Source organism: Anas platyrhynchos, chromosome 18, assembly GCF_047663525.1.
Source record: "Anas platyrhynchos isolate ZD024472 breed Pekin duck chromosome 18, IASCAAS_PekinDuck_T2T, whole genome shotgun sequence".
NCBI classification, from domain to species: Eukaryota; Metazoa; Chordata; class Aves; order Anseriformes; family Anatidae; genus Anas; species Anas platyrhynchos.
The window spans coordinates 12,491,696-12,518,354 of NC_092604.1; the positions used below are offsets into that span (position 1 = coordinate 12,491,696).

Below are 26,659 nucleotides of genomic sequence, written 5' to 3' on the forward strand. Positions count from 1 at the left end.
TGATGGGATCTCTGGTCTGGGGTGATGGGGGCAGGTCTCACCACCACCACCAGCAGGAAAACTGAAATAAAGCCCACGTTGTGGGCATGGTAAACATGTACCCATGTCTTCAGGTGCTTTTCCAACCTAGCTCATGGTGGTTGACAGGGCCTGAGCACTGATGCTCCTGAGTTCACCCCTCCCACAGCTCGTAGGAGAAACTCCTTGGGGTTTGGCCATGCCATCAGCAGTGGCTGCTGAGGGCCGTGGGGGCTTCAGGAGGCTGTGACATTCCTGGGCAGCACGAGCAGCTGACAGACAGGGACCTGCAGTAAAGCTCCCCCAGGTCTGGGTCTGGCCGACAGACACACAAGGCACTTCTGTTACCGAGGGGGCAGTGGGAAAAAAAAATGACTGCTGCTATTGTACGCGGCCTCGTAGCAGCAGCCTGCGGCTGATGCCAAGCATTTACCACCCTCACGTCCTGCTTGCCACCCTCACCGCCCTGGGAGAAGACAGGCGTTTGGGACGTTTATTTAGAGCGGTAAGAATTTCAACAAGTTCGATTTAAATACAAATAAATATCAAAGCATGTTTCTGAAGAGAATGCAACCGCATGCCTGACTTGGATTTAGATACTTTCTGAATTCTTATTAAAAACAAAAACTGTTGTTCGAAATAATGCTGATGCACATCCTGAGGAGTACAAGTGTCAGACCACGTAAGAACAAAACACAGGCTGTTCACAGAGGAATGTAAATGGGTGTTATTGACATTCACAGGGGTACAAACTCCAAATGACACCACTTTCTCTTTACTCAGGTACCCAAAGAAAATTAGAAAGCAAATATTTAACAGTACAAGACCTACTTTTTAACAATTCAGGCTTTTAATCTATCCATCATACACATGCACGGCTTCATTCTAGATGCTAAGTTGGGAAGCAGGAAGCGTGCTCAGCACTTGAAGGCAGGTGCACCGCTTTGGGAATACAAACCTTACTTTGCTATACAAGTGAGCAACACCTGTGCACAGAAATGGAGGCTGTTTAAAAATCACTTTCTTCCTCTTGTTTGAGACCACTGTTTGCCAGCTTGGGGAAGCAACTCAAGAGTGACAGACAAGGTAAAGACCGCTAAAAGGACTTGAGAAAGTCCTTTTAGTGGTGAAAGTGAACATCAGCAAAATCAGAACAGTATCTACTACACCCGAAAACACAAGTTCTCCTATATCCCTCTTGCACACGCAGTCCCAGTACCATGTACACAGGAGAAAACGCTGCCAGAGTGGTCCTTCTTCAGATCTTTCAATTTTGCAGAGGACATTTAAGGAAAAGAACAAGCTGCAGATCAAATGATTTCAGTAAAACGCCACCCATTAGACGTCTCCATTAACCACCTTGCACAGGTAAGCCTCAGCAGACAGCAGAACCAATTTTGTCACAAACACCTGGGTCACTTTAATTACACCAAGAGACAATCAACCTCCCTTACCAGCCAGTGGAAAGAACAGGAGTTGGACTGGTTGGTGGGCAAGTGCTGAGGTCATGTGCTTGACAGATGTCTCTGAGGCTGCAACGTTATTCTCACGCTGTCACATCTGGTTTAGGAAGAGCTACCACTGCAGGGGATTACCGAACGCAAACATCAGATATGCCACTGCTGCACTCTGAAGCTTATGGCACAGAACAAACCTCAGTGGTGTGTAAATACCCCAATTCCAACACAGAGGCACATACCTACAGCCCAGATGACACTGCAAATACCCATGCTGTGTCACGACTTATCTTAAAGTTAGCAAGTCAAAATGCAAAGTAAATTTGCTTTGGTGCATATGAACTACTGCATGCACAGTTACTTAAAGTGTTGCAAAGTCTATTTAAAATGAGTTTTATTAAGATGAGAAAGTTTTCCATGGTAACTACAGAATGCTAATCGAAACCAAGTGCTTCCCCCTCCATTTAAAACACAAATTGGAATACTTTTTGTTAAAAAAAAGCTTTAAAAATAATCAGTTAAATGGAGTTTTTTGGATGTGCTTTACTCCATACATTGGTTACTGTTTCTAATCTTGCTAATGAATGTGGGCTAACAAGAGGTTGTCTGGATGTTCACCAGAGGCTTTGAATGCAACCTGCTTTTCTGAACAGCGTTCAGTTGTGGAGCTACACTGGCAGTAAGGAGTATTCAGCAGACCACCTAAGGTGTTACAAAGCCCTGTGCCATGTGCAGTGGTGTTGTGCTCAGGTGGCAGTATCCTTCTCACTCTAGAAGAGTACAAAAGCATTGGAGGATTCCAGATCTACAAAGCAGTGTTTCTTGCTACCATCATCCATTCATAAGCATCATCTCCTAGATTTCCAGGCAGCTCTGGAATAAGGAGTAGTCCTTTTCTTATCTGGTGGTTTGAAGTAAGAATAAACAGGTGCTGCTGGATATTCGGCATCTGGATTTTCTGCCATCATTTTCAGCTTCGCTTCAATGGCCTTTATTTTTGCGCTGACACTGGAAAGAGAGGGGAAAAAAAAAAAAAGAGAAATTGAGCTTGATCTTAGCATGGAAACACACTACAGCAATCCAAAAATTGTGTTGACAGCTGAATACCTCGCTGCACCAGGAGCAGCTGGGCAGACCCCATCACTGCCTCCGCAAGTGTGAAATCAGGAAGCAGGAATCTACTGCCTAAGGCCCACGCTATTTCACTTGAATTCTCAGCATGGATTTGCTTAGGAAAGGCCCTCCATGGCACAACACAGCACCACGAAACAGCAGTCCTTGCACCTACTCAGCACTTTCTTGAGGATTCTGAGCTAGATGAGTACAGAACAGGGCTTCCTACTTCACGCAAAATGAAGTCATCCGAGGAGCTCTGAGCATGTGCAGCAGAGCGCAGCTCAGACAAGGCTGCTGGAAGCAGCAGAGAAATGAAAGCCAGACTTCCTCCCAGCTACACGACCATTCGGGATGGGAAAGCCCCAGACTCTAATTGGGCCAGGAAGAAACATTATTTCAACATTACCAGAGTTTATCCCAGAGGGAGAAGCTATCCTAGGTTACACCCCAAATTCCTAGGACTTTTGTTATCCGCTACCCTCCGCTGGGTACGGACTGAGGAACGTTCCCTTCTCCACAACAGCTCCTTGCAGCATCCGTCCTCACTGCACAGCTCCTTTGTGTCCCTGAGGTAGCTAGCAACCTGCACGACTCCGTCTCTCTGCTCATTACTTCCCTTGCACGGTACTTCTGAATTTCAATCTCATTTTATCTGTAGGCAAATTAATTATCCCAAGTCTCAGTTCCTTATAAGGTTCCGCCGACAGAACACTGGGAGGTGGGGTTGGAAATCACACACACCTTTAACCAAACCGTAAACCAAAGCAGCCCTGGGGTTGGAGAATTTAACCACATCCCACAGACAAGACCTACTAATCCTAATGCCAGCAGCATTTTATTTTATTTTTTTATTTTTTAATTTAATGGAGAAAGATTTTTAAAAATCTTTCACCATTATAAAGGAAGTTCTTGTTCATAAGCGTTTTGCTTAATGAAATTAGTAGAGTACAAAACCTCTTGCTGAAATTCATGTGAAGTACAAAGCACATTCTGGCTAAGTGAGCTGGAGTATTGCATATTTCCAATTCCTCTCTCTACCACTTCTCCCTTAAGTGTCCCAGCAGTTTAATACATTAGAAAATGAACATCAAGTCTTAAGTAACTCATCTGGGACACTTCGCAGCATGCTGCCCATCTACAAACAGCTTCACTGCCATGTTAGATTTTTAGTACAAAGATAATGCCAACTCCAGATCTTACTGAAATCTAAGCCATTAACTCTTTATCACTCCCACAATTTGGTCACCTCTCACCCGCTCCATCTCCTACCTTAGGTTAGACTGGGGTGGCTCCGTGCTGGAAGATGGCTCCAGGCTGATTGGAAGAATCTTCTCATTTTTATTATGATCGTATCTCTGCAAACAGAAAACCAACATTCAAGTCAACTGGAATTACAAACAAAAACATTTGCTTATGGATATGCTTTAAATCTGGATTAATATCACCTTGGGTTTTGTGAATCTTTCAACTCAATGATTTTCATGGCCAAACACTACAACAAACTCTAACCACGATGCTTGTTTAGTGCCAACAAGATGTGTAGATCCTGCACACTTACGTACATTGTACTATGGATCCTTACACCTCATCCTATTTTATTACTTCCTGTTCCCAACTATGTAAGACAAAGTAAAGATGTTAAATTTTAAGGCAACTACAGCGCAGCATCACTACAGCCTTTATAGAGACATTGTTCAGAGTGAGAAGATAACCCAAGCACCCAACTCCTCTGAATTGTGCAGTGCTGGAAGAAAAATGCATTCCAGATCAGTTGGGAACCACCTCCTTTCCGTAAAAAGCAGCTTGTGAGCCTGTCTTCTCTGTGGGCAACGGGCCTCCTGAACTATTCACAGTGCTCCGCTTCCTTGTTGCGCTTGGCACAAATTCAGGTTTGTTTTTCAGCAGAGCTGCTCAAATTGACAGTGTCTGGTAAGCCTTGGCTGCTCATCTTAAAGCTACTTAGCACAGTGCTGCTATTGCCTAAAATAAACACTTGTTGCAATAAGCTAAGGTTGTGTGTTGTTAAATCTTTCCAGTCACAGATTAGAAATTGCTTGTTTATGTATGCTCTGTGCCATGCCCTGGCTGGCCCAGCACTGAGCTGCCCTCTGAAGTCCCAGCTGAGCCGCCGCCTGCTCCTCTGGCTGAAGCTCCTTTATGGCCTGACTGCTCTTCAGGCACCCAGAGGTGCCCGTGGCTCCAGTGCCCAAGAAAACGGAGACTGGGTCTGCACACATTTGGAGGCGCTGACAAGAGCCTGGAGCCCTCAGAGCCAGTAATTAAAACAACATGGTCTCCTTTAACAAAGATACCTGCCCTTGGTTTTCATTTTCTTCCTTCCCTTTTCCCTTCCCAAGACTCCAACACAAATGCACTGCTACACTCAGTAAGAGAAAGGCTAGGAAGTCGTCTATAAGATAATCAACACATGTTTAAAAGCAAGCTACCCACAGGTAAATAGCAATAAGCAGGTTCCCCTGCCTCCCCCCAACCTTCTGCACAGAAAGTTATTCAAGCTACGTTGCTTTATCAAATACCAGTTAGCAAATAACTGCAAGAGAAACAAGACAAGCCTTCAGTGACATTAAAACAAGGATGTTCCAGAAGGTACTGCTTAAGTTAATACTAAACACTTAATGTTTTATGCAATAGAGCAAGCAATAAAATGATATTTAGTTTAGAAGTGAACTACCTTGCTTTAGAAGTAATTAGAGCTGCTGCCACATAAGTGCTTTCACAAGTGGAACAAAGTAACAGAGCGCCTGGTAATTGGGAATTTCCACGCATCTCCGATCCAAAAAGGGAGCAAAACCACAAAGGGAAGGATACAGACTTTCAGCCAATCATTCACTACGCTTGGGAAAAGTTGAAATGCTGACATTTACAGAGTAACCTGTAACAGCGCCCTGATTAGAAGCTCCTTTACAAAGAACATCAGGTTAAACGGCCTATTCTCATTCATAGCTGATCCAGCACAGCTTAGGTGAAGAGAGGAGTGGCAGATCGTTCGTGCTATTTCCATGAGAATTATTTCCCAGAACAGACTGAAATTATCTTGCCAGGATAAGGCAGCCTTGATAAGAATTGTTCCTTAATATTGCAGATTTTTGCCTTCAGAAACTAAACGCAGTTCTCATTTAGAGCAAGAGGCTTACCTTGACTTGTGCGTGTGCCCACCGCACCACCAGTTTCTTGGAAAGGGCCAGCTTCCCATTGAGGCACTGGATCGCCTTTTCTGCTTCCTGCACAGGACGCACAGGAAGACAGTTCAATAAACAAACCGAGTCCTCAGTCAAAACTGTCGCAGACTAAAGACCCTTTTCTCTTTGTAACTCAGCCTTCTGTAAGTAAAGCTAACGGACAGCAAAGAAAATCTATCCCATTGTATCCCAACCCAGGAATATCTGGAAGCCTCCCACCTGAGTAACCAGACTTTTATAAACCAGCAGGGCAGACTCCTTCAGTTGTTGGGGGGAGGAAATGGGGAAGACGAGCACAGGTTTTGAAAAGCTCAGCTGCAGGAGCTGTTGGAACAGCGTGCCGGGGGAGGTCTGTGCTACAGGGGTTTCTCTCGAAAATGCCATGATTCATTACAGTGATTACACGTCTCATAAACACCTACCTATGCTTACCCCAGATCTTGCTAGCACACACTGGGGATGTTAGCCACTTGGCCCTGATCTAGGTTAAGCAGTGAAACCTCGCTTCTGGGACACTCCCATAAAACTTAATTCACAGCAGTTAAAAATGCGCGCTGCAGTGCTGTTCTGCCTGGCTATGAATAATCATCCCAGCAGAGCTTCCAGAGCTCTGGCACTGCGTCACGGCTCTTCTGACATCCTCAGGGAGGATTTCACAGCAAAAGGACGAGGGCACACAATCTCCAAAAACACTGCTTTACATAACTTTTTAACAATTTAGCAGAATTTTGACAAATAACTATAGCTCTGGTGTTACAACTTGAATTTTAGACTGCAGATGTAGCATGTTGTGTATCTGGCAGCATCACACGAGGTGTTTGCATGTTCATGAAGCCTGAGAGGGCTTCCGAGCAGTTCTGGGTCTGGCAGGCTGATCCATGGATCGCAGCATCCCCAGTGCACACCTCCAGCAGCTCGCTAGAGAAAGGAACCAAAGAACCAGCCCTATGCAATCAGCACGAGAAAGCATTTAATTTAAGTATTTAATTAATTCCTTCCTGGTTTAGCTTTTTATTGACATGAAGGAGATGGGGAAAGAAGCCAATCATTTAAAACAAAATCCTACATAAAAGCACCGTACCTGTTTGGTTTCAAAGTTCACAAAGCAGTAACCCCTCGGCTGCCCCTCCAGAGCACCGGACTTGTGAAAGAGAAAATCAAACTGCTTCACTTTGCCAAACTTCTGGAGGAGCTTGAGGAGGTGGTACCTGAAGGGGAAAGGAGACATTTACTGCACCTAGCAGTGCTTGGAAAGCAAGGGCACACACACAGGCACACGTTTCACACCCAGCCCACCATCCATCCCCCTCCAGCCTGGGCTCCCTCTCCTTCATTCCCTCTCCCCACACGTTGATATTTTAACACATTTGGAACAGCCCGAGTACATTTGTCTGCTCAGCCTCTAGTGCAACGAGCAGCCTAAAATCAGGAGCCTGTTTGTTGCAGAGGCCACATCTAAACCTGGAAGATCCTTACAGCTTTTTTGGTTCCCCCGATCCCAGCTGAGCACCACGGGCTGACCTACACGGCAAATTGCACCTGCTAGGGCAGTCGCTGGCTGACCCCAAACCTGGAGACCAAGAGCTGTCTAAGGGCTTACGAAGGGCATCTTAGGACTCAACTTCTCCTGGCAATTAGCTGGATAGCATTAGCAGGCGTGTAACCCAGCCCAATTTCCAGCTTCCCTGACGAGAGAACAGTCGCAGCTCCCAAACCCACAGGGACAAATCCTGCTGCACACGGGCAGGCAGTGGCCAGAACAGCATGTGTCCAGACACAGAGATCAGCAGTGTCCCGGGACACCCAAGTGCATCGTGTAACTTTAGGGACAGTCCGAACGGGAAGGACAGACAATATTTTTCCTAATAAAGCCCGATAGGATGTCTGAAACGGGCTGCGGCCCTTTGTAAGCTTCAGGAGCCAAGCAAGAAAGTTCCAGGAACGTGAGTCATCTCCCAGCACGGGCACGGCGGACGTTCAGGATGTGCACTTTCAAAGAGGTGAAGGTACAGAAAGTGTTCGGGCCCGCAGTGCAGGAGGGCCAGGTTATCTTCCAGGGGAATAAACACATTGTAAGTGATTAGGGGACGCTTCCTACGTCCTTCAGGACACAGATGAAGCACTGAAGTGCTGGGGTCTTCCAAGAGGCCCGCGAACACTCAGCCTCTGCTTCGCAGGCAGGAGAGACAGAAAAACAAGAGCAGGAAGAGAAGGGAGCTGCTTCCACAGAAACCAGGCGTCAGCGCCGCACCTCGAGTAGTCCCAGCTGTACCAGTAACAGCACCGGCTTTGGAGGTGCAACATAAATCCCACGTGTTGAAATGTCAGAGCCTCCAAAGCGTGTAAATGCCCCAGGTTTGTTTCTGTGAACGTATTCCTACAAAAAACGGTTGCAATTTCAGCAGCATGGAGGTGAAGTCCTTACTACCAGAGTGCTGTTCCCTTTTTGCAATGAGAGCCGCGGGACGGGCAGCAAGGCTCCTCTCTGCACCCCGTTCAGCAACGAGGGAAAGCCCTGCAGCTACCTCGTGGTGGCGGCTGTCCCCCCGCACACCTCTGCCCTCAAATAACACCGTTTATTTCTGCTTTCTTGGCAGCAGAGCAGGAGTCATTCCTTTAAAATACGTTTTATTAGAAGAGCCTGGAAGCGACCTACGTAGTCTATTTAATTTACGAGCTTTAAATCTTAGATGATACAAAGAGGGATTTCCAACCACACACGCAATTTTTACCACTGGAAGTCAGCTACCCCACAAGGAGCCGCTCAGACCTCAAGCTGTGTGCACCCAGAAGCTGTGTGCACCCAGAAGTTTCGGGCTGTGACTACAAGCCGGTGTTAACACAGCGAGGCATCGACAGCAGCCTGACTCATCTCCAAGAGAAGAAGACTTCAGTATTCGAGGGAGACCTATTGTGGAAAACCCCAAGTGTAAAAAAAAAAAAGTGTGACCACGTTGGAAGCGTTTTTATGGCACTGACCCAGGCTACCCAGAGCCTCGGAGCCGCTCGCACAGATGCGGCCCCGCGGCCAGCCCCAGTTTCCACTTCCTCTCATCTGATGTGAACGCGAGACAAACCCGCAGCTCCCCCGTTTCCTTTTCCTCCAGCCTTCCTCCTGGCACCCCGAGTGCTATTCAAACCCCGGCGAGGCTTCCTCTGAACAATGCCGTCCCAAGGATGCCGCGAAGGTAGCGGGCCACATGCTAAACCTATTACTGCGAGGAATTCTGCCCCGCTGGGAGCCAGGAGGAGGCTGCAACAACAACTCGTGCACACATTGTTTTCGAGGTGAGACTCATCGAGATGGGACCCCAGACAAGCGGCAGAGCAGCCGAGGAAGTCGGACATCCACACTTCATACCTGCAGGCAATTCATGGTCATTCAAGGGCTGCCGGGGACCAGACAGCGTGCGTGTAGCTGCAGCGCTGGAAGCACAGCGTTTGGGCACGAAATGTGGGTCTCTGAAGGCTTTTCCACCACGCAGCAGCACAAAGCATCTCCCACCTCCCCCGGGCGATAAACGCTGCACCAGAGGCTTGCAGCGATGCTGAGGGAACCCCGCAGCCTCCTCGCTCACCGACACCAAACCCAGAGGCTGAGCACCCAAACGAAGCCCCCCAGTACCCGGTACCAGTAAGGACGCCCACCAGAAGGCGCCCCGAACCCTGACACAGGAGGGGCATTGGTGCTCGACCCCCTCCGAGCCCCCCGTTGGAGCCCCAGCTGCTCGGTACACGCACAAACCTCCCGAAAGGCACCGGCGTGCAGGCTGTAATTTGCCGGCAGCCCTACATTTACAAATCCCCATTACCGCAGCTTGTGCTCGAACGTGCACGTTACCCATTAACTCCCCGATTGCAGCTGCAGGCTGCTCGCTAAGCGGAAGTCTCGGATTAATTCAGGACTTTCTGAACCCATTCCTGCTCGAGGAAGGCACAACGATCAGCCCTACCAACAGCCCCGCAGCTTTACTGCACCTTGAGGGAACCTGACACAGGCATTGCAGGGGCAGTGTCTAAAATCAGATAAAAGCTGGAAAAGGAGGAAGAGCTGTTTTAGCGTTCAGGTGCGTGGCTCCAGCCACGAGATCCGTGGGCTCTGTGGGGATAATCCAGGTGAGCAGGGATGGGTGTGGAGCCTCGGACAGGAACACACGGGGCAGTGTGGGCTTGCAGGGTGTGTAAGGACTCGCAGCAGTGACACGGCCACTCCTTTATTCCTGTGCTGACCCCGCACCGCAAGGAGCTCCCTCTGGGTTTTTGTGCAAGGAGACGGAGCTGACGAGCTGGCGATGCCACCTTCAGCGGGGTGAAACCTTTTGTGAAGCCAAACCAAGCGCAGGACGCGGGTCTGGAGCTGGAATGATGGATCCTGGAGCGGGCAGTGCGGCCCCAGCCGAGCGCCGGTGCCCCCCGGTACCCCCCGGTACCCCCCCGGTACCCCCCGGGGCCGGGGCTCAGCACAGCCCCGGAGCCCCCGCGGGTGGTGGGGAGGGGCCGGGGGGGGCTCGGCCGCTGCAGGGGGGCACCGGGGGGGGAAACGGGGAAATAGGGGTACCTGGGGGGCGGTAACGGGGAACGGGGGCACCGGGAGGGGTCACCGGGAGTACCGGGAGGGGTAACGGGGGCGGTGCCGGGGGGGACGGGGTGGCCTGGAGGGGGAACGGGGACACCGGGGGTGACACCAGGGGTGTCCCCGGGGGGTTCGGGGGTGTCGGGGCCCCCCCGCGGCACTCACTCGGTGATCTTGGGGTCGAGGTTCCCGATCCAGAGGCGGTGCCCGTCCTGCAGGGCTCCCTCGCACAGGATGGACGCGTTCTCCAGCGGCAGCGCCTGGCGGCCCGGCTCCATGGCGGCGCGGGGCGGCCCGGGACCGGCCCCCACCATCACCTCCCCCCCCCCCCTTCCTCCTCCTCCTCCTCCCGCCGCCGCCGCCGCCCCGGGCCCCGCGCAGGCCTCGCCCCGCCCTCGGCGCCCGGCGGTGACGCAGGCGGCGCGGGGCCGTGACGTCAGCGGCGCGCGCGCGGGACCCGCCGACGGTGAGCGGGGAGGCGGCGGAGGACGGAGCCCCCCCCACATCCCCCCCCCCCCCCCCCCCCTAACCGGGGCTCCCGGCGCGGCCCCAGCAGGGGCGGGGGGGGGGGGGAGCGAGGAGGGGAACGGGCCGGGAGGGGCGGGGCCAGCAGAAAGGGGCGGGGCTACGCGAGGGGGCGGGGCCGAGCGGGGCGGGGCGGGCGTGGTCACGAGGTGGGGGCGTGGCCGGGGGCGGGGCTTGGGGCGCCCTGGGCGGCGGGGTTCGGAGCGGGGCTGAGCGGCTCCGTAGGGCTCCGTAGGGCTCCGTAGGGCTCCGTAGGGCTCCGTAGGGCTCCGTAGGGCTCCGTAGGGCTCCGTAGGGCTCCGTAGGGCACAGCACGGCTCGGAATTGCACGCCCAGCCCAGCCCAGCCCAGCCCAGCCCAGCCCGCCTTCCACCTCCTTCCCCTTCAGTTCTTTTGCAGCTCGGATCTCCCAGCCCCAGCCTGCCCCTGTGCTGCAGCAACACCTCCGAGCTCCCCGCAGTAAATGTCCAGAAATAAGGGCTTTAAAATAATAATAACGCCTTTCAGCCTGAGAGAGGGTAGGATGGAAGCTAAAGTTGCCACAAGCACCCTGTCACCCAGTAAGGAGGGTCCTCCCGCTGTGGCTCCCCAGGCTGTGCCCTTTGGGTGGCCGGGACAGCGCCGTGTCCCTGGGCCTGAGCCACGCAGCTGCAGGGGCACCAGGAGCAGCCTGCAGCACTCAGCTGTCACCACTGAGCTGTCACTGCTCAGCTGGCACCACTCCGCTGGCACCATGCCCTGACACACACAGCCAAGGCTTGAAGCCGTTTCTGCTCAGCGAGCTGAGCACCCCACCCTTCTTTTCTCTTTCCAGGTGAGCTGTAAACAATGGCCATGGCACTGAGATGCTTTCGGCACCTGCACTCCCTGCTGTATTCGCCGTTGGCAATGATGAGGAGGCTGCCACAGGCTCCTGCAGGCTGCCCAGCCCTGCTGCTGGAGGGCTGCAGGCAGTGTGTCCACCAGGTGCTGCTGACCCGGCAGCTGGCCACCAAAAAAGGTACAGGCAGCCGTTCTGCCCAGGTCTGCAATCCCCAGAGGTGTTGCCAGATACTGTTGAAAGCAGAACTTCTTACTCCTTTTCTCTCCTGTACCAGTATCGATCCAGCTTAGGCAGAACACAGCCCTGAAGGAGCTAGCTTTCCCGAGTGCACTGCAGGGTACGGGAGTTTTTAGTCCTTCCTCAGGGAGAAGTGCTGCGTGGAGCTCTCACTGCAGCAGCAAGTAGCCATCGGCACCGTCCAGGCTGTGGAGTTAGAGTTCATGCACACAGCACAGCCTTCAAACGTACCTTGCCCGTGTGCTCAAGTGCTGGGCAATTTACTCATTTAGGAATATCAGTTTATCTTAGACTCAACTCTGAATCTAACAGTGGTTCTAACGTCTTCTTTCTACTTTCTAATACAACAACTTAGTGTTCTCAGAAACAGAAAATATTTTTTGTGTAATCCTCAGCTAAAGGTAAAGGGCAGACTCAAGCCAAAGTGAATATCAATGCTGCCTTAGTTGAAGATATTATCAATTTGGAGGCAACCAATGAAGACATGCAGGCGGTGGTGGAAGCTCTGAAAGAAGATTTCAACAAAAATGTCAGCGTTAGAACCTCACCAGGTTGGTAACTTTCTTGTACGGTGCTCTACTGCCTGTAAGGAAGGATACCCATCCTAGTAACAGAGAAGTCCGTTTTTTTCAAAATTGATTTTCTTTTTATTGAGTTATTCACTGGGCACCCGATTACTGCAACCTTGACATCCCCAACTGAAGGCTCTCTTCACCCTGAGCTTGACCAGGAAGAATCTATTTTTGTTAATAGCTTCCTGGAAATAGCTTTTCTAAGTGGGAGATGTCAAAAGTGTCTAACTGAACTGTTTGCAGATGTGATGAAGAAGCAGGTTGTCAGCTAATGGTGCAGTAGGGCAGGAAAAATCCAATTGCCATTAAATTAGCCTTTTGGAAATTGCCATCAGGCTGGTGTCTGGCATATACAAACTTTTTTTTTTTTGCTATGCATCTTTGTGGTTACTGACCTTTACAAGCCTTATTCACTTACTGAATTTTGTGTTTCAGGAAGAAACGTGAATATATTTGACTAAGCTACAGTTACTATAACACTCTGAACATATGTATTTGTAAGTAGTATCAAGTTTCAGGGATAAAATTTAACATTAAACAATGACCAAATTTGAATCATTCACCACCCCTGCTCTGGCAGGGGCACTTCAGTTTTTAATGGAGTTGGAAAGTGTAGCTCAGTCTCTTAACTATTTATTTTAACCATAGGTATTTTTTTTAATTGCACTGATAAAGTACCTCTTGTCCCATGTGCCTTTTGGCCTGTTAACATTTTGCAGCAGAAACAAGAGAGCAGATTAAGAGTAGCTCAGGGAGAAACTGAATACTTTAAATTAGGCAGTGTATAGCACCTCCTCTTGGGACTTGGAAAAAATGAGGGGTTTAAGGGAACGTTGCTAAGTTAAAGACAATCATTTTCTAGATCTTTGTAATAACATTTTAATGTTTAAGTTTTAAGAATTAAAAATATTTCCTTTTTATTCTTTGCAATCTTTGTTTAGTTTTCCTATTCTAGTAACAAGTGAGTTTTGTTTTCACGTTTTTGTGCTCTACAGCAGTGTTAAAATAATTAACTTGCAAATACCGCAGGGGATGCAGAAATATAAACAGCACCTGAAGTATGAAAAAAAAATACATAATTTCTTTATTAACATCTATATTTCGCACAACAGAAGGAAATTGGGACCCTCTATTCATGTTTTTACTACAGCATCATCCTGAAGTGCTGTATCGTACTGAAATTCCCGTGTGTTTGGTTCTTTTGAGGGGCCCTTGATCACATAATTGTCGTGACGAAAGATGGGAAGTTTCCGCTGAACCAGCTTGGGCAAATCTCACTGAAGTCACCTCAGCTCATCATAGTCAACATGACCAATTTTCCTGAGGTAAGGACACGTTACTGAAGGCATGGCAAAGGGAGGTAATTACTGACAGAACAAACGGGTTGATACCGAGCAAAGAAGCAATTGGACAAAATCAATCAAATCGGACAGGGTCAGAGAGCTCTGACCGCACCGAGTATCGCTTCTCGTCTGAAACAAAACAGAAGCCGTATTTTGCTGCTGACTGCACGCTGCACGGGGCAAGTGCTCTGTCTGGAGCAGGGCATCTCCCACGTGTGGCAGCACTGGGGTCAGACAGGAGTGGTGTGCTGCACATCAGGCCATGAGGGCCCTCAGGCTCATACCCAGAGCACACCACTGACCGGTCAGCTTGCTTTGGGGGTTAGGGTGCTGCAGTGCTTGGCAGGACACCTGCACACACCGTGCCCTGCCAGGTCTCTGCTTCCCCTGCTTTTTCTGCACCCAGTAGTCTTATGCACGCACCCTCTCCTTTGGTTGACCCGATCTCCACATGTGGGAGCAGTGCTGGATCTGCCCTGACATTTTATATCAGCGCAGCGCCTTGAGGAGACACAGCCATGTGCTGAAACATAAGTTCAGTTGGAATAGTCTGTACTTGTGCTGGGGGCACCATCAAACTCCTATAAAGCTTGCTTACTGAGCACAGAGGCTGAGGGCACCCCCTGGAAGCTCATGGAAAGCAGCTGCTGATGTTGCCTCTGAGCTGGGCCTGGGCTAACGGGAGCAAGGCCTAACACGGGGCCTGCTGTAGTTAGTGAGCTCCTCCATTAACAGCGCCTTCAGATCAGAACCCCTAAATTTGGGTCAGTTTCCCTTAGTCTTCTGCAGGAGGCTTAGACTTGCCCCCAAATTAGGCAGCAAGTACGAATCACACCCCAGGATCAGGCATTAGCAGTCCCTCACAGGGGGCTCCCGCAGATCGACCTGCAGATGCGAGCGGCAGCGACCGCAAGGTTAGCTATTCATCCCGCTCCGGGTCTGGAGGCTTGCCAAAGCTTATCTCTATTTATTTTGCAAAGGCTTTCCCCAATTAATTAAGTCAGCAAAGTCTCAGAGGAGGTCAGCATAAGGCACTTGATGCCTAAGTGTTTCTTAAAGTGTATCCAGCACGTATAATGACTTCGAAGACTGAAGGCCCCTCATCAGCGAGTGCACCGAGGTCCCTCAGAGTGCCAGAGCTGAGAGGGCCGGAGGAGCCATGGCATGATGCAGCCTCTGTCCACGCAGATCAAGATACCAATATCATCGTGTCTACCATTGCCTGCATTTGCTTTCTAAGCCAAAGGACCACTCTTCATTTGAACCAGAGCTGTAACTATTTCTCAATGCAATATTTTATACCACAACTGTTCCACGGATAGGCTGAACTGCTTAATAACATTATACTCACTTTCATGTGATGTCATTATTTATAGAATATAGCCAATACTTCATAGCATTGAAAAGCAAATAAAAATCCCTGAAGAGTCTGGAAAAGAAAATAATTATAGAAGAGGACTTACAGGGCCAAATCCCGTTTGCCCAAGAGTTACAAAACAAACAAGATCATGTCTTTTAACTACAGATATTTTATGTGCTGCGATAGGATGGGGACAATATTTTCACTATTTCTATCTCTTCTAGAACATATGTTAAACAATACAACTTCTAGCGAGCATTCTCTTCCTACAGAGCATGCACTGTGCATAGAATAACACGTTACAGTCCTAACATGCTGAAATCTTCTTTGTTATGTTTTCTCTGCACTTTTTGTGTTTTAGAGTATGGCCGTTGTGTTTTACAGAACACTGAGACCAGCATTAATTTCATTCAGTGACATCACACGTTGCAGAGCTAAATGAATGTGCAGAGCTTTAGTTTGTGCCTCGGTTGATAGAAACTGAACTTCATAAACACAGTCTACTGTAGCAGCCTGGAGCTAAAGTTAACAATGGGAAAGAATATCAGAAATAGCAATGCGCCTTGTAGGAAATGCCACACTAGTGCCAAAGGAATAGACCAGTTTGGTCTTGTTATTGTCAATGTCAAAGAACGAAACAAACTGGCAGAGCACTGTGGGAGTTGCCAGCAAAGCCGTGATTTAACCATAACGTTTGATGCTGTGTGAAAGTTCACCAGCACTCTAAAATGGGGAAGGAAGCATTTTACTCACTTTGTAGTTCCCAAGCAAACCTGCACACCTCACCTTTTAAGCAGAGCAGTGTCAGTCAGCAGTGATGGAGTTTTGAAAACTTAATCCTAAGTAATAAGCTGTAAAATAAACAGAGCTGGGCACAGGCTCCGTTCTCAGCCAACTGCTACTGATGTAATGTGGTTAGGTTGTAGTGCTGAAGTGGTTAAGTTAGTTAACTTTTCTAAATTGGCACTGTGTGATTTCTAGTGGAAAACATTCAACTGGAATTTTTAAATGCTCAGAATCTTTCATCTCCTTTGCCACAGTCAGGCTATGCCTAGGGAATTTATTGCGGTTTCACTCTGCATTGCCTCAAACCATTCAAATAGTTTCAAAGAAGCAAAACAGTTTTCTTTTGTTGTTGCTTCCCTTCCCCTCTCCCCCCTTTGTGCCCTTCCTACCCCGATACCGAGCACAGCCATAGTTTCCCATTCAGTTTGATCAAAGCTCTCCGCACCAATGTAACTTCCTGATCTTACTGGTAACAGAAGTAAATGTTTCCATGTTCTGTGGAGATGGATTGCCAACTATTGACAGAGTTCTGGCATATGGGAATGATTATTTCCTAATTCTCTTTACCTTTTGATCTGTTTTACAGAGCACAGCTGCAGCTATGAAGGCTATAAGGGAGAGTGGAATGAACCTGAACCCAGAAGTGGATGGGACGCTGATTCGGGTGCCGATTCCGAAGTAAGTGCCCACAGCTGCCCAAGTTCACCCTCACATAAGATAACACAGGGGGCTGTGGTGAGGACCCTTCAGAGGGTAAGCTCACCCACATTCAGTCCCTGGGACCAGAGCAGCCCTTGCACCTGTGCGTGCTCAGACCCTGCAGTGACAGAGCCCTCAAAACGCCCTGGTCAGACGCAGAGGCACAAAGTCCCCCGTGTGATCTGCCACCCCAGGGTTACGTGGCCCTGGGGTGCTGTGAACAGCTCCCACAAAGGGATGGCTGCACACGCAAACCCTGCACACGTGCGCTGTGTTTTAGGAGCAGGTGACTGCTAAGTAAAGATGAACCGAGTATTTCTCGTGCCTTAGATCTACTTTAGAAATTCTCTGATCAAAATGCTAGATAAAATTCAAGAGAAGTCTAATTGCAGCTTTCTGTTGCTGTCGGTGAAAGGGAATGACATTATCATTCTATTTGCTGATTTTCTTTTTCCCCCCATGCTCTCTGCCCTTCCCCCATTCCTCAGGAGAGGAGGCAGAGGAGGAGGGCACCATTATCTTCATAATTGCTGAGGCTCCCGGGTTGCTGCACAGTGGTTTGATTGTTAATGGGCACTTGGGTCATCCTTGAATATGAATTGCAGGGGAGGAAACTCCAAAACTACAAATCTTGATCTTTAAAAAAATATTGTTTTTCAAACAAATATGTACGTTCTGTCACTTTCTTTTGTGGTGTCATGGATCAAAACCAGGTCTTCTCTCCCCAAGAAAGATCTAACATGCTCCCTTGTTCCTCTGGTGCACAAGGGTTGCTGCTCTTGGTCGCTTTCTTCCTGGACAGTCGGCAGCCCAGGAAGTCCTAAGTTAAATTGATTTTCAGCTTGGAAAACTTGCCTTGCAGGTCTGCCCTCGTGGGCGCCTCTAGTTCCATTTTCTGACCCACTCTATTGACACAACTAAATCTGTCAGAGTTTCATCCACTTATCAAGAAGTGAAGCAGACTGTTTCAATCTTTAAAACCTTCTAATGCAAATGGAAGAAAAATAAGCAAGTTCAGCCAGAGACTACTCTTCAATATTATATCTCTGAATTGATTTTTTCTACTCTGAACTGTTTTTTCTATATTTTTCTGAATTATTTAATTTTCTGAACTCTCTAAAAATATTTGCAAAGAACATACAACAGATGGAGGCAGTGAAATCATCAAAATTACAGCAGGTGTGCAAAACAGGCAAACAATGAAGAGACAGTGTTTCTGCAGAAAGGGATTCTTTCATGAGGGAAGATGTTAAAAGTAAATCAAACACGAACAATCTCTGCCTGCTCCTAAAAACACTTTTTAATCAGACTTAACAGGTGAACACCCATGCATTATATTTTGCCTCGTATGTGCAGCTACACATCAGGGCTTGAGATTGTTTTGACCAAGCATTTAAAAATGAAATTTACTTTTCAGTATTTATTCTATTAAATAAGTTTTTGCACTGCAGTTAGAATGTACACTAGTTTTAAAAATACACTGTTTTGTTGGTGTTTATTTCTGCTTCCTGCTAGGATCCCCTCTACTCCCTAAGGTATTAGCCTGTTTGTGTTGCTAGCACTGCATAGGCAATATTTATTTATATAAAAATTATTCCCTGAGGGTTTAAAAAAAGAAGAAAAAAACACAGCCATGGGAACATTTGTATTGGTCGATCTCGTGGCCGAATTTGACCTGACCTTGTGTCTTTTATGGTATTGCCTCATTTTTAGATTCATCTTTTTTGGACCCATTGTGTTACACTGGATATTGTTTGTAAATTAGTAATATTTTTACACATGCTTTACTGAAAGCCAGATGACTCATTTGAAAGTTTAATGACTCATTGTGAGCTTTTATTTTCCTTTGCCCTTTAAGAAATATGCAAAGATACCTACTATGGGGAGAAGGGACTTGAGAAATTTCATTTGAAGAAAACAAAGCTGTTTGAGCTGCGTTGCTCCAGATCGCTCATCATAATAAGTCTCTTTCATGCTTTTTGTTGAATAATATATTTTGCACCCTATGTTTATCTGCAATTATGCATGCAGAGTATCTAGTTAAGCCTACTTTCCTTGAACTGATCCCTCTCATTCACAGGAAATTCCTAGCATTTGAGATACAGAAATTATTCTTACCCGCATAAACGCCTTGTGTTGGAGATGAGATGTGGCCTGCATTGTTTTCACTGTGGGTGTGCTCATGCCATATGCTGGGAAAGGAGCATCCAAGTGCTGCAGTGCTTAAACCACTGGTTGCTGACTGAAGCAGAAACAGAGGAGATGTTACCCACGGTGTAGGGTGCGTTTCTGAACGCACTGGTGCGCGGGCACCAGGCTCTGTTATGATCCTGGCAGGGCAGGATCGTCCCTGGAAACCCACGGGGTTTGAGCCCTGCCACTTTACCTGTGGTGGTGGCACTGATCCAGCAGCTGCCCCTGGATGGGAACCTTGTCCTTGTGCCCTGCTTCTGGCACCCCTTCCCCAGGTTTGCTTCATGCTTTTGGGGGATTAAAGAGGAAGCAGCTGCAACGGTTACTAGACAGCTTAAGAGTCCCAGATCTGGGTACAGGAATAAACAACTGTCCTTAAAAACCATGGGCCTGGCTCATGTTGATGGATTCCTTAACCAGAAACAGCATCTGACTGAAAAAGTGTCCGTTTCTGGCATCGGTGGTAGCATTGCTGAGAATTTACATACGGTCTGGTTGGAACGTAAAACCCGCTGAGAAACTCCACGGCACTGCGCAGTGATAAAAAGAAATTGGTGTTAATAAAGACAGACAAGGAGGCACGAAAGCTGTGACCCTGTGCCAAGAAGCATAGGAAATCTGGCAGCCCTGCATAAACAAAAACATTTCCTTAAAGGCTCGGCAGCCCCGAGCAGGCGAGTGATACCCTCAGCACAATTCGCACAAGCTGAAGCGAGTGGGGAGGTGAAAAGCGAAGGGCAAACTCTGCCTCCCCCAGCTGAGGCCATCCTCCTGGACCAGCTCGCCCCACCGCCCAGCAGGAGAGCAGAGGTTTCCAGCTCCCTCCTCCCAGTTTAGCAGCCACGGATTTTATTTTTTTTTCTCCTCTCCCTGCCCCCTCAGAAAGCTGCCTGAGAACCTGACCTCACCCAGACCTCTGTTTATGAGCTGGCTTTGCATGTGCCGCAGGACCTCTGGCTTGGGATTTTAAACAAAAGAAGCCCTAAAGGCATCGGCGTTGGGATGCACAGGAAACCACAAGTAACCCCGCTCGCTTCTAATTAGGCCTTCGAGTCCCAGTCCCGGCCTGTGCTGCCCAGAAGCCCCTCGCCGTCTGTGTGCTGCTCGCCCCCCTTGGCAGCAAGGACGGGGCCACGTCGCTGTCCCCAGGGTGTCCCCTGGGTGCGAGGGGGCACCACAGTGCCACAGCTGGGTCCCAGCTCTACATCTCTCAGCCCTTCCAGGGATACCAAGTCCCTGCAGTCGCTGATCAGTTCAGGAAAGCTTATTCCCTCCTGTACCTCAAAGTAAAAACAGCCGGCGGTGCTGAGCAGCGGTCGGAGCCCCTGCAAACATCTGCTGCAGGACGGTGCCAGAGGCAGCACGACGCATGGGGCTGCAGCAAGCTCCGAGAGGCACAGGGCGATGCACGCTGACAGCCTCCCCGTAAGCAATACCCGCGAGGGGGCAGAGCTGGCGCTGCTGCGGGAGCCTTCGCCCCAGGTTTCCTGATTTCTTTGCAGGAAGAGTCTTGGCCTCAGTGTTTTGGTGACCCAGGCTGTTGCAGCCAATTTCTAAATATTCGCGTGAAATGTTTATTTTGCAATATCTTCCGCGAGCAGACGGGAGCTCTCTGCGTAGCAAGTCTCAGCGAGAGCACTGCGTTTATTCTCAAGGTGATGTGGAAACCGCAATAGCCATGAAAATAATTTACAATATTATTGTTCAGCACTAACAGTTGATGCTGACAGTGATCAGCTGTAAGTGCTGGAACACTACTGGAGCTAAGATGACATGTCAGCCGATCCCAGGCTCCCTCATCACCTTCAGGTTTCAGTTTGGGATGGAAAGTTGGAAGTTTTCTGTGACTGGCACTGTGTCAGGGGAGAGCTGGAGCTCTGTGTCACATCACCTGCGGCTGTACGAGCTGCTAATGTCAGATCCATTTCTGGTGTCACCTCCTTGTCAGACAGGGTGTTACACACGGTCTCGGTGGAGATGCCTGGTCACGATGAGCTGGAGTAAGGTCAAGTGAAATACAAGCTCTATAGGCTCCAGATAAATGATTCAGCCTCTTCCAGTTGCAGGGAGACAGCTCTGAGTTTCAGGAATGGATGGAGGTTTCCTCACAGCTTTGCAGGGAAATTACACTTCTCAGCTCTGTCTCAGGTCTGGAGCTGGATTTTCCCTCTTCCCTGCAGATGCTTTGGCAGGAGAAAAAAGAAATTAAACATTTCAGCATGACTTTCAGGCACTGCAGCGACAACCATAAAACAAGTGAGATTCAGTCCAAGTCCCTAAGCTTAGAGCTGTGCTGGGAACTTTCTGTTCTAGGCTCGAGACTCTCTGTGCCGAGATGTGTTGCCATGGCAGATGTGCAGAGGTAGCTGAGCTGCCTCAGGGTGACCAAAGCAGGATAAAAGCATGCCCTGGGCAGCACCGTTGCGACGTGAAGCCTTGCACAGAACCAGCACCATCGTAACACCTGCACAGCACCACACAGGTGCTCTCTCACAGCCCATCAGCCCCAGAGGAAGGGGAGTTCTCTGAAAGGTGCCACAGCAGAGATGGCCACTGAATTTACCCCAAGTCCAGTCTGCCAATCACAGGAAATAAATCTGGCTGTGCTACATGTGACACTTTTCTCTTCCCTTCTTTGTTGATAGGGTCACCAGAGAGCACAGGGAGAGCCTGGCCAAGCTTGCCAAACAATCCACCAACAAATCCAAAGATGCCTTGAGAAAGGTGCGAAGCAAAAGCATGAACCAGGTAAAGAAGTTCAAGAGCAAAGTGTCTGAAGATACCATCTGGCTGCTAGAAAAGCAGGTAATTTTTTTTTCCTTTTAGCATATCATGTTTCACAGCTCAGTAGTGTGAACACACAGTGAGCGTTTATGCCAGAGCTTTCTGACAAACCTCCAGCACTGAGAACCTGGCTGGAAAAGAAGTGACCCTGGGTTGAATTTTTGGAGTAGGCAACAGCTGTTGTATTTGCTTTTTTCTTTGTGAGATTTCAGGCTTGAATCTCAAAGCCAAATTTATGGTATGAACCATAAGCTGAAACAGGAAAAAACATTTTCCCCGAAAGCTTTTGTAGTCCAAGGGATTGTTACACAAACCAGCTGATCTTGGGGAGCAAAGCTACCCAAAGTTTTACCACCACTTAAGCAGTGCCTGGACATCAGAAAACAGCTGGCATTAATGACGATTGCTCCAGTTTGTTGTTAATGAAAAGGCTAGCAAGATTCTCTGTTAGGAGTTTTTTGGCTCTGATTCAGGAAAATACTTAAGCACACGCCTAATTCCCTAAGAGCAGATGTCACTAAAGTCAATTACTTGGGCAAAAACTCAGGCACAAGCATAAGTGTTTTGCTGAATTGATGCCTCTGAAGGCAGGCCATTACTTTTTAGCTGTTTGTTTATTAACAGCTAAAGTTAGATACGTTGCAAATGCTTCAGAACTGTTCTCTGAGCGCTCAAAAAAATAAACATTGATATACAGAGCATTTGTGCAAGCAGGAAAAATGGCCATGCTATTGTAACTGAATCCTGTTGGGAAGCAGTTGTCCCACAGCACACAGCTGGTTTTCTGCATTTAGAGAGGTAGCATCTCAAGTCTAGTTTTCACTTGTACCCAAATTTTTTTTTAGCACGAAAGGTCTTATACTCATATGCCTTGGACCTTGGAATCGAGTGCACCTTAATTAGTCCTATAAAAGTAGTACACAAAAGTCCCAGAGGCTCCAACCTTTCTCTGCACATGCACCCTTCACTCACTCAAATACACAGATGCCCATTTTGGAACTGTTTGCCTTGTCCATCCCATGTTACCATGATCAATAGACAGGGCTTTAGCAATAGCTGTTTACTTCTTTTTACAAGAAGTTTCTTACACAAGGAAAAGAAACTTACAGTTTACAAGAATTTTCGTTTTTACAAGCAGTAACAAGTCTGTTTATTTCATGTATGAACTCTTAGTGTGCTAAGGCTGTGTTCCTGCTGTGACCTGGTCTGTTCTAATAATAGAAGGCTGTAGAGATAAGCCCTCTCTGCTCTGGTGCAGACACCAGCTGGTCTCTGACTCTGCCTTTCCCTGAAGTAAATAAGGTCTTGACCAAGTAACTTGTGAAGCACAGCCAAGATTTTTGCCAGGAGCCTTGGAAAGGAGAGCAAGGATTGCAGCAAGCATAAATTAGATACAGGGCACTTGCACGTGCAGACATCTTTGGGTGCTGAGCGGGTCTAACTGAAATAGCAGAGCACTGGTGGGGAAGTCCCCCAGATCCCTCACGATGCTGGCATCCAAGTCTATCACCAGTAAGTAGGAGCTGCACAGACAGCCCATGTTGAGCTTCTCTTTTCAGAGCCTTTGACCGATCAGTGTTATCACCATGCAGATGTAGCACTGGCAATGACTCACCCAGGGCAGTTGTGAGCTCTAGGAAGAGCCAGCTATTGCCCAAGCACTATTTTGGATTTCATGAGGGCTTTAGGCTTTCATTCAGGAAATGGTCTGGTCGTTCCTTTCCTTTAAACTGTGACATTACCTAGTACGTGACTCAGACTTGTGCTGTGTTGCCACAGATCCAGCAAATGGCAGACAACGCTGCAGCAGAGATGGACAAGTTGCTGGCAGCAAAGACCAAGGAGCTGCTTGGATAAACGTCATCCATATGGACATGCTCTCCCCCCCACAAGAAAGAACAGACTGCCACATACCCCACTGGCCATCCCTGCCTGGAGTCAGGCAGCCTCAGGTGATGGGCAGGGATAGGTCTCCCAGACCTCCAGAGCAGATCTGGGCTTTGGGATCCCCCAGCCACTGGGATTCCTGAACCTGGATGGTGCTGGAGGGAAGGGGGAAACTCTCCTTGCTGTTCTTCATTCAGGCATCAGCAGAATTGGCATCAATTCAGCAGGAGTGGGTGAAGCTCATACCACCCGACATGTCACCTCCTTGCTGGCCTGTTTCCTGCACACCCTACCCTCTGCAGGGCTGTGGAATCGCCTCGCACCCTGGCCTGGTTGTGCTTCTAGCAGCAGTCAGCCTAGGGCTGGTTGAAGCATGCACCACATGCAGGAGGAACTTGATGCTCCTGTTGTAACCCTCGTTTATTCTTGCTTAAAATAAAGCAAAAGTGAGTTCACCCCTCTCCAGAGAAGCAGCTGGCACAGCTACCTGCAACCTGGCCACCAGCCGCTCCTGGAGGGTGTGTGGCAACTCATCACCACCTGCTGCACACCAACCAGCAGGAACCATGGCTTTGCAGTTCCCTAGGCTTCATAGATAGAGAATTGAAATTAATACTGTGAGCATGGCTGGTTTTGCCAGGAGTAAGACAACCAACAGTCAGCACACGAGTCTACAAAGCCAACATCTTCCCACATGCAATGCTTGCTCCACATTCCAGAGGTTAGAGAAGGGAGAATCATGACATGGTCCTGAGCACATACTATAACCCTTGGTTACCAGCAGGTACTTTCCAACAGCAGCAAGCAGCCTCAGGCAATGGCAAGACGGAGGGAAGGTGGTGGCCAGCACCATAGCCCCACTCCCAAAGCATTTGGGTTCAAAGAGCACCAAGCCTCTGCAGTCCTTAAATAAACAACTCCCAAAAAGTTAGTTTGTGCACAGTGGGGAGGGGGAGAAGGATGAAGGATTTGCTCTGCTAGGGCCCCACATGTCAACAATTTCTCTGCTTTGTGTATTTTGGCCAAAGCACTTACCATGATAAATGAATAAAGGAAAATGGCGAGCCCAGGGCGGTTACATGGCTCAGTAAATTGCTTTCAGCTGATTACTGTATTTCTTCTGACATTTATCAACTGGGCTTTTTTGCTGTTGTTGCAGCCTCTACATCCCAGCAGCAGCCTGGGGCCAAAGGGTTTCCCCTGTACCTGCCTGGGACCGTTGTGGCAGGGACGTGCACTTGGAAGGGAAGGCACAGGGGCTCCTCCGGCCTCCTCCTGTTCTCCCAGCCTTAAAGGCAGTAGTGATGGCAGCAAAGCTGCAGGGAGCCATTGCATGGGGGAATTCCCCAAGTATTTACTGCTATTCTTGTCACACCTCACTCCACATTAGTTAGAAACAGGGGTAAAACCAGAGCTGCTGTACAGGCACCTGAGCGCCATCCAAAATGGCTGCCCCAGGCCTCCCTCAGGCACCGGCAGCCATGTGCTGTGGGGACAGGGCCACCTGTCCCTGGTATGGGTACCCAGTGTCTTTGCGAGGCAAGGGGAGAGATGCAGGCCTCAGTGGCACAACAACACAGGTGCCAAGGCAGGTTTTGTGCAGGGAAATAGAGACAAAGAGCTGATCACCACACAGTAGGGCACCAGGCAGGGGAGGCAGCCCCCGTGTCCTCCCGCAGCCCCCAGTGCTGTGTGCCACCAACAGCCACTGTTACCCCAGCCCTGAGGGAGCAGCACACACCAACCAGAGCCACACCATTCACCTGTCCTTCAAACAGCAGGACAGGCACCTTCCAGCTACACAGGGCCACCAGGGCACCAACCACATGCAAGGCAGGGAGATAACCCCATGCCTGCCACAGCACAGGCAGCCTGCAGCAGGGTCACTGCTAGTCCAGGAGAGAAGACAGGGGACATCACACTTACTGTCACCACATCCAGTAGACTCACAGGGGTGGTTCTGGGCTGCTCCTGCTGAATATCTGCTCTGCTGCTGCTGCTCCAACCACACCAGCATCTCCAGCACACAGCAACGCAAGGTGGAAATAAAAAGGCTCCCTCCACCAGTGCCAGCAGCAACCCTTCAGTTAGCTGGAGCCTGGATTGTGCCCAGCGCTGATAAGAAGCTGCAGCTGATGCTGTTGGAGGGTGGAGAAGGAGCTCCAGCTGCGCCAAATAACCCAGGAGGAACAGAGACTGCAGCCAGAAAACATTTGGGTGTAACAACACTGATTTCAGCAAGCTGCTTTGGCCATCAAACAGTTTGGGTGCAGCAGCAGCAGGAGGGGGGTTCACAGGAGGGTGATGGGATGTGAGGGGGGCTGTGCCCAGACCCCCAAGTGCCCTACCCCAGCACCGTGGGTGCCAGCACGATGGCTGAGGACGGCAGCTCCACGCTCTGCTCCCCTCCGGGCTGCTGCTCGGTGGAGCCGCAGCAGCGCCGTCGGGCTCCTGCCACCCGCACGTTGAGAGCCGTGGCCACGGGGAAAGCAGGGTGGAAGCGAAAGGCAGGAAAAACTCCGAGGAAGCTGGAAGCTCTCGACACAGTTAAAAAACAACATTGCTCTTCAAAATAGATGTGATTGCACTCCTTATGAGTCATCGAGCAGAGACACCAAGATTGCTTTGTGCCAGGGACGAGCCCAGGCTCTGATTGTGTGCCTCCCGGATTTGTATAAAACAGACCATGGATGGCATGTCAGAGTTTACAGCTCGCATACATTTTCAACAGTGAGCTTTGCAAAATGTATCAATGTAATCTCTGCCTCCTATATTCCGTGTTGATTAGACACGATTTCTGGCTGGATTTTCAGAAAGCTCAAGTGCTTTTTTAATCACTACAGAAGCTCATTATTGCTTTCCAGTGACTCTTATGTCCTTCACTTCTCCTTTCAGATTAGAGTCTATAGTCAGATGAATATTGGATGATTTCATTACATACAAATGCAATCAACAGTTTTGCATAAATTTCTCCTCTTTTCTTGAGTTTCAATTGACCTCAGCACCCGTGGAGGCAGGCGCAATACACATGTAAATGAGCTGGCGTTGCTGCAAAGACACGGATGCGGAGAAACAAGATAAACTGT

The 26,659-nt window shown here is 49.0% G+C and overlaps 2 protein-coding genes and 1 long non-coding RNA gene across 4 annotated transcripts; 1 reads left to right on the top strand and 2 right to left on the bottom strand.

The window, feature by feature from the left end:
* Window positions 1-497: 497 nt before the first annotated feature.
* On the bottom strand, window positions 498-10,717 carry RBM18 (RNA binding motif protein 18). The gene is made up of 5 exons (XM_027470713.3): window positions 10,530-10,717; window positions 6,873-6,999; window positions 5,747-5,833; window positions 3,861-3,946; window positions 498-2,483 (listed from the first exon to the last, which is right to left on the bottom strand). The coding sequence occupies exons 1-5, from the start codon at window positions 10,676-10,678 to the stop codon at window positions 2,324-2,326; spliced, it is 609 nt and encodes a 202-aa protein (XP_027326514.1). The 5' UTR covers window positions 10,679-10,717; the 3' UTR covers window positions 498-2,323.
* Window positions 8,969-24,651, top strand: MRRF (mitochondrial ribosome recycling factor). Of its 2 annotated transcripts, none has more exons than XM_005029516.6 (7): window positions 8,969-9,907; window positions 11,704-11,889; window positions 12,345-12,500; window positions 13,728-13,846; window positions 16,597-16,688; window positions 21,548-21,707; window positions 23,466-24,651. In XM_005029516.6, the coding sequence occupies exons 2-7, from the start codon at window positions 11,718-11,720 to the stop codon at window positions 23,541-23,543; spliced, it is 777 nt and encodes a 258-aa protein (XP_005029573.1). In that variant the 5' UTR covers window positions 8,969-9,907; window positions 11,704-11,717; the 3' UTR covers window positions 23,544-24,651. The 2 variants fall into 2 exon arrangements, with proteins under 2 accessions (XP_005029573.1, XP_027326513.1); XM_027470712.3 differs by lacking the exon at window positions 8,969-9,907 and adding an exon at window positions 10,717-10,830.
* Window positions 20,514-25,974, bottom strand: LOC106020040 (uncharacterized). Its single transcript, XR_005259937.2, has 2 exons — window positions 25,500-25,974; window positions 20,514-21,085 (listed from the first exon to the last, which is right to left on the bottom strand). It is a non-coding gene; the product is annotated as an uncharacterized lncRNA (long non-coding RNA).
* Window positions 25,975-26,659: the final 685 nt, after the last annotated feature.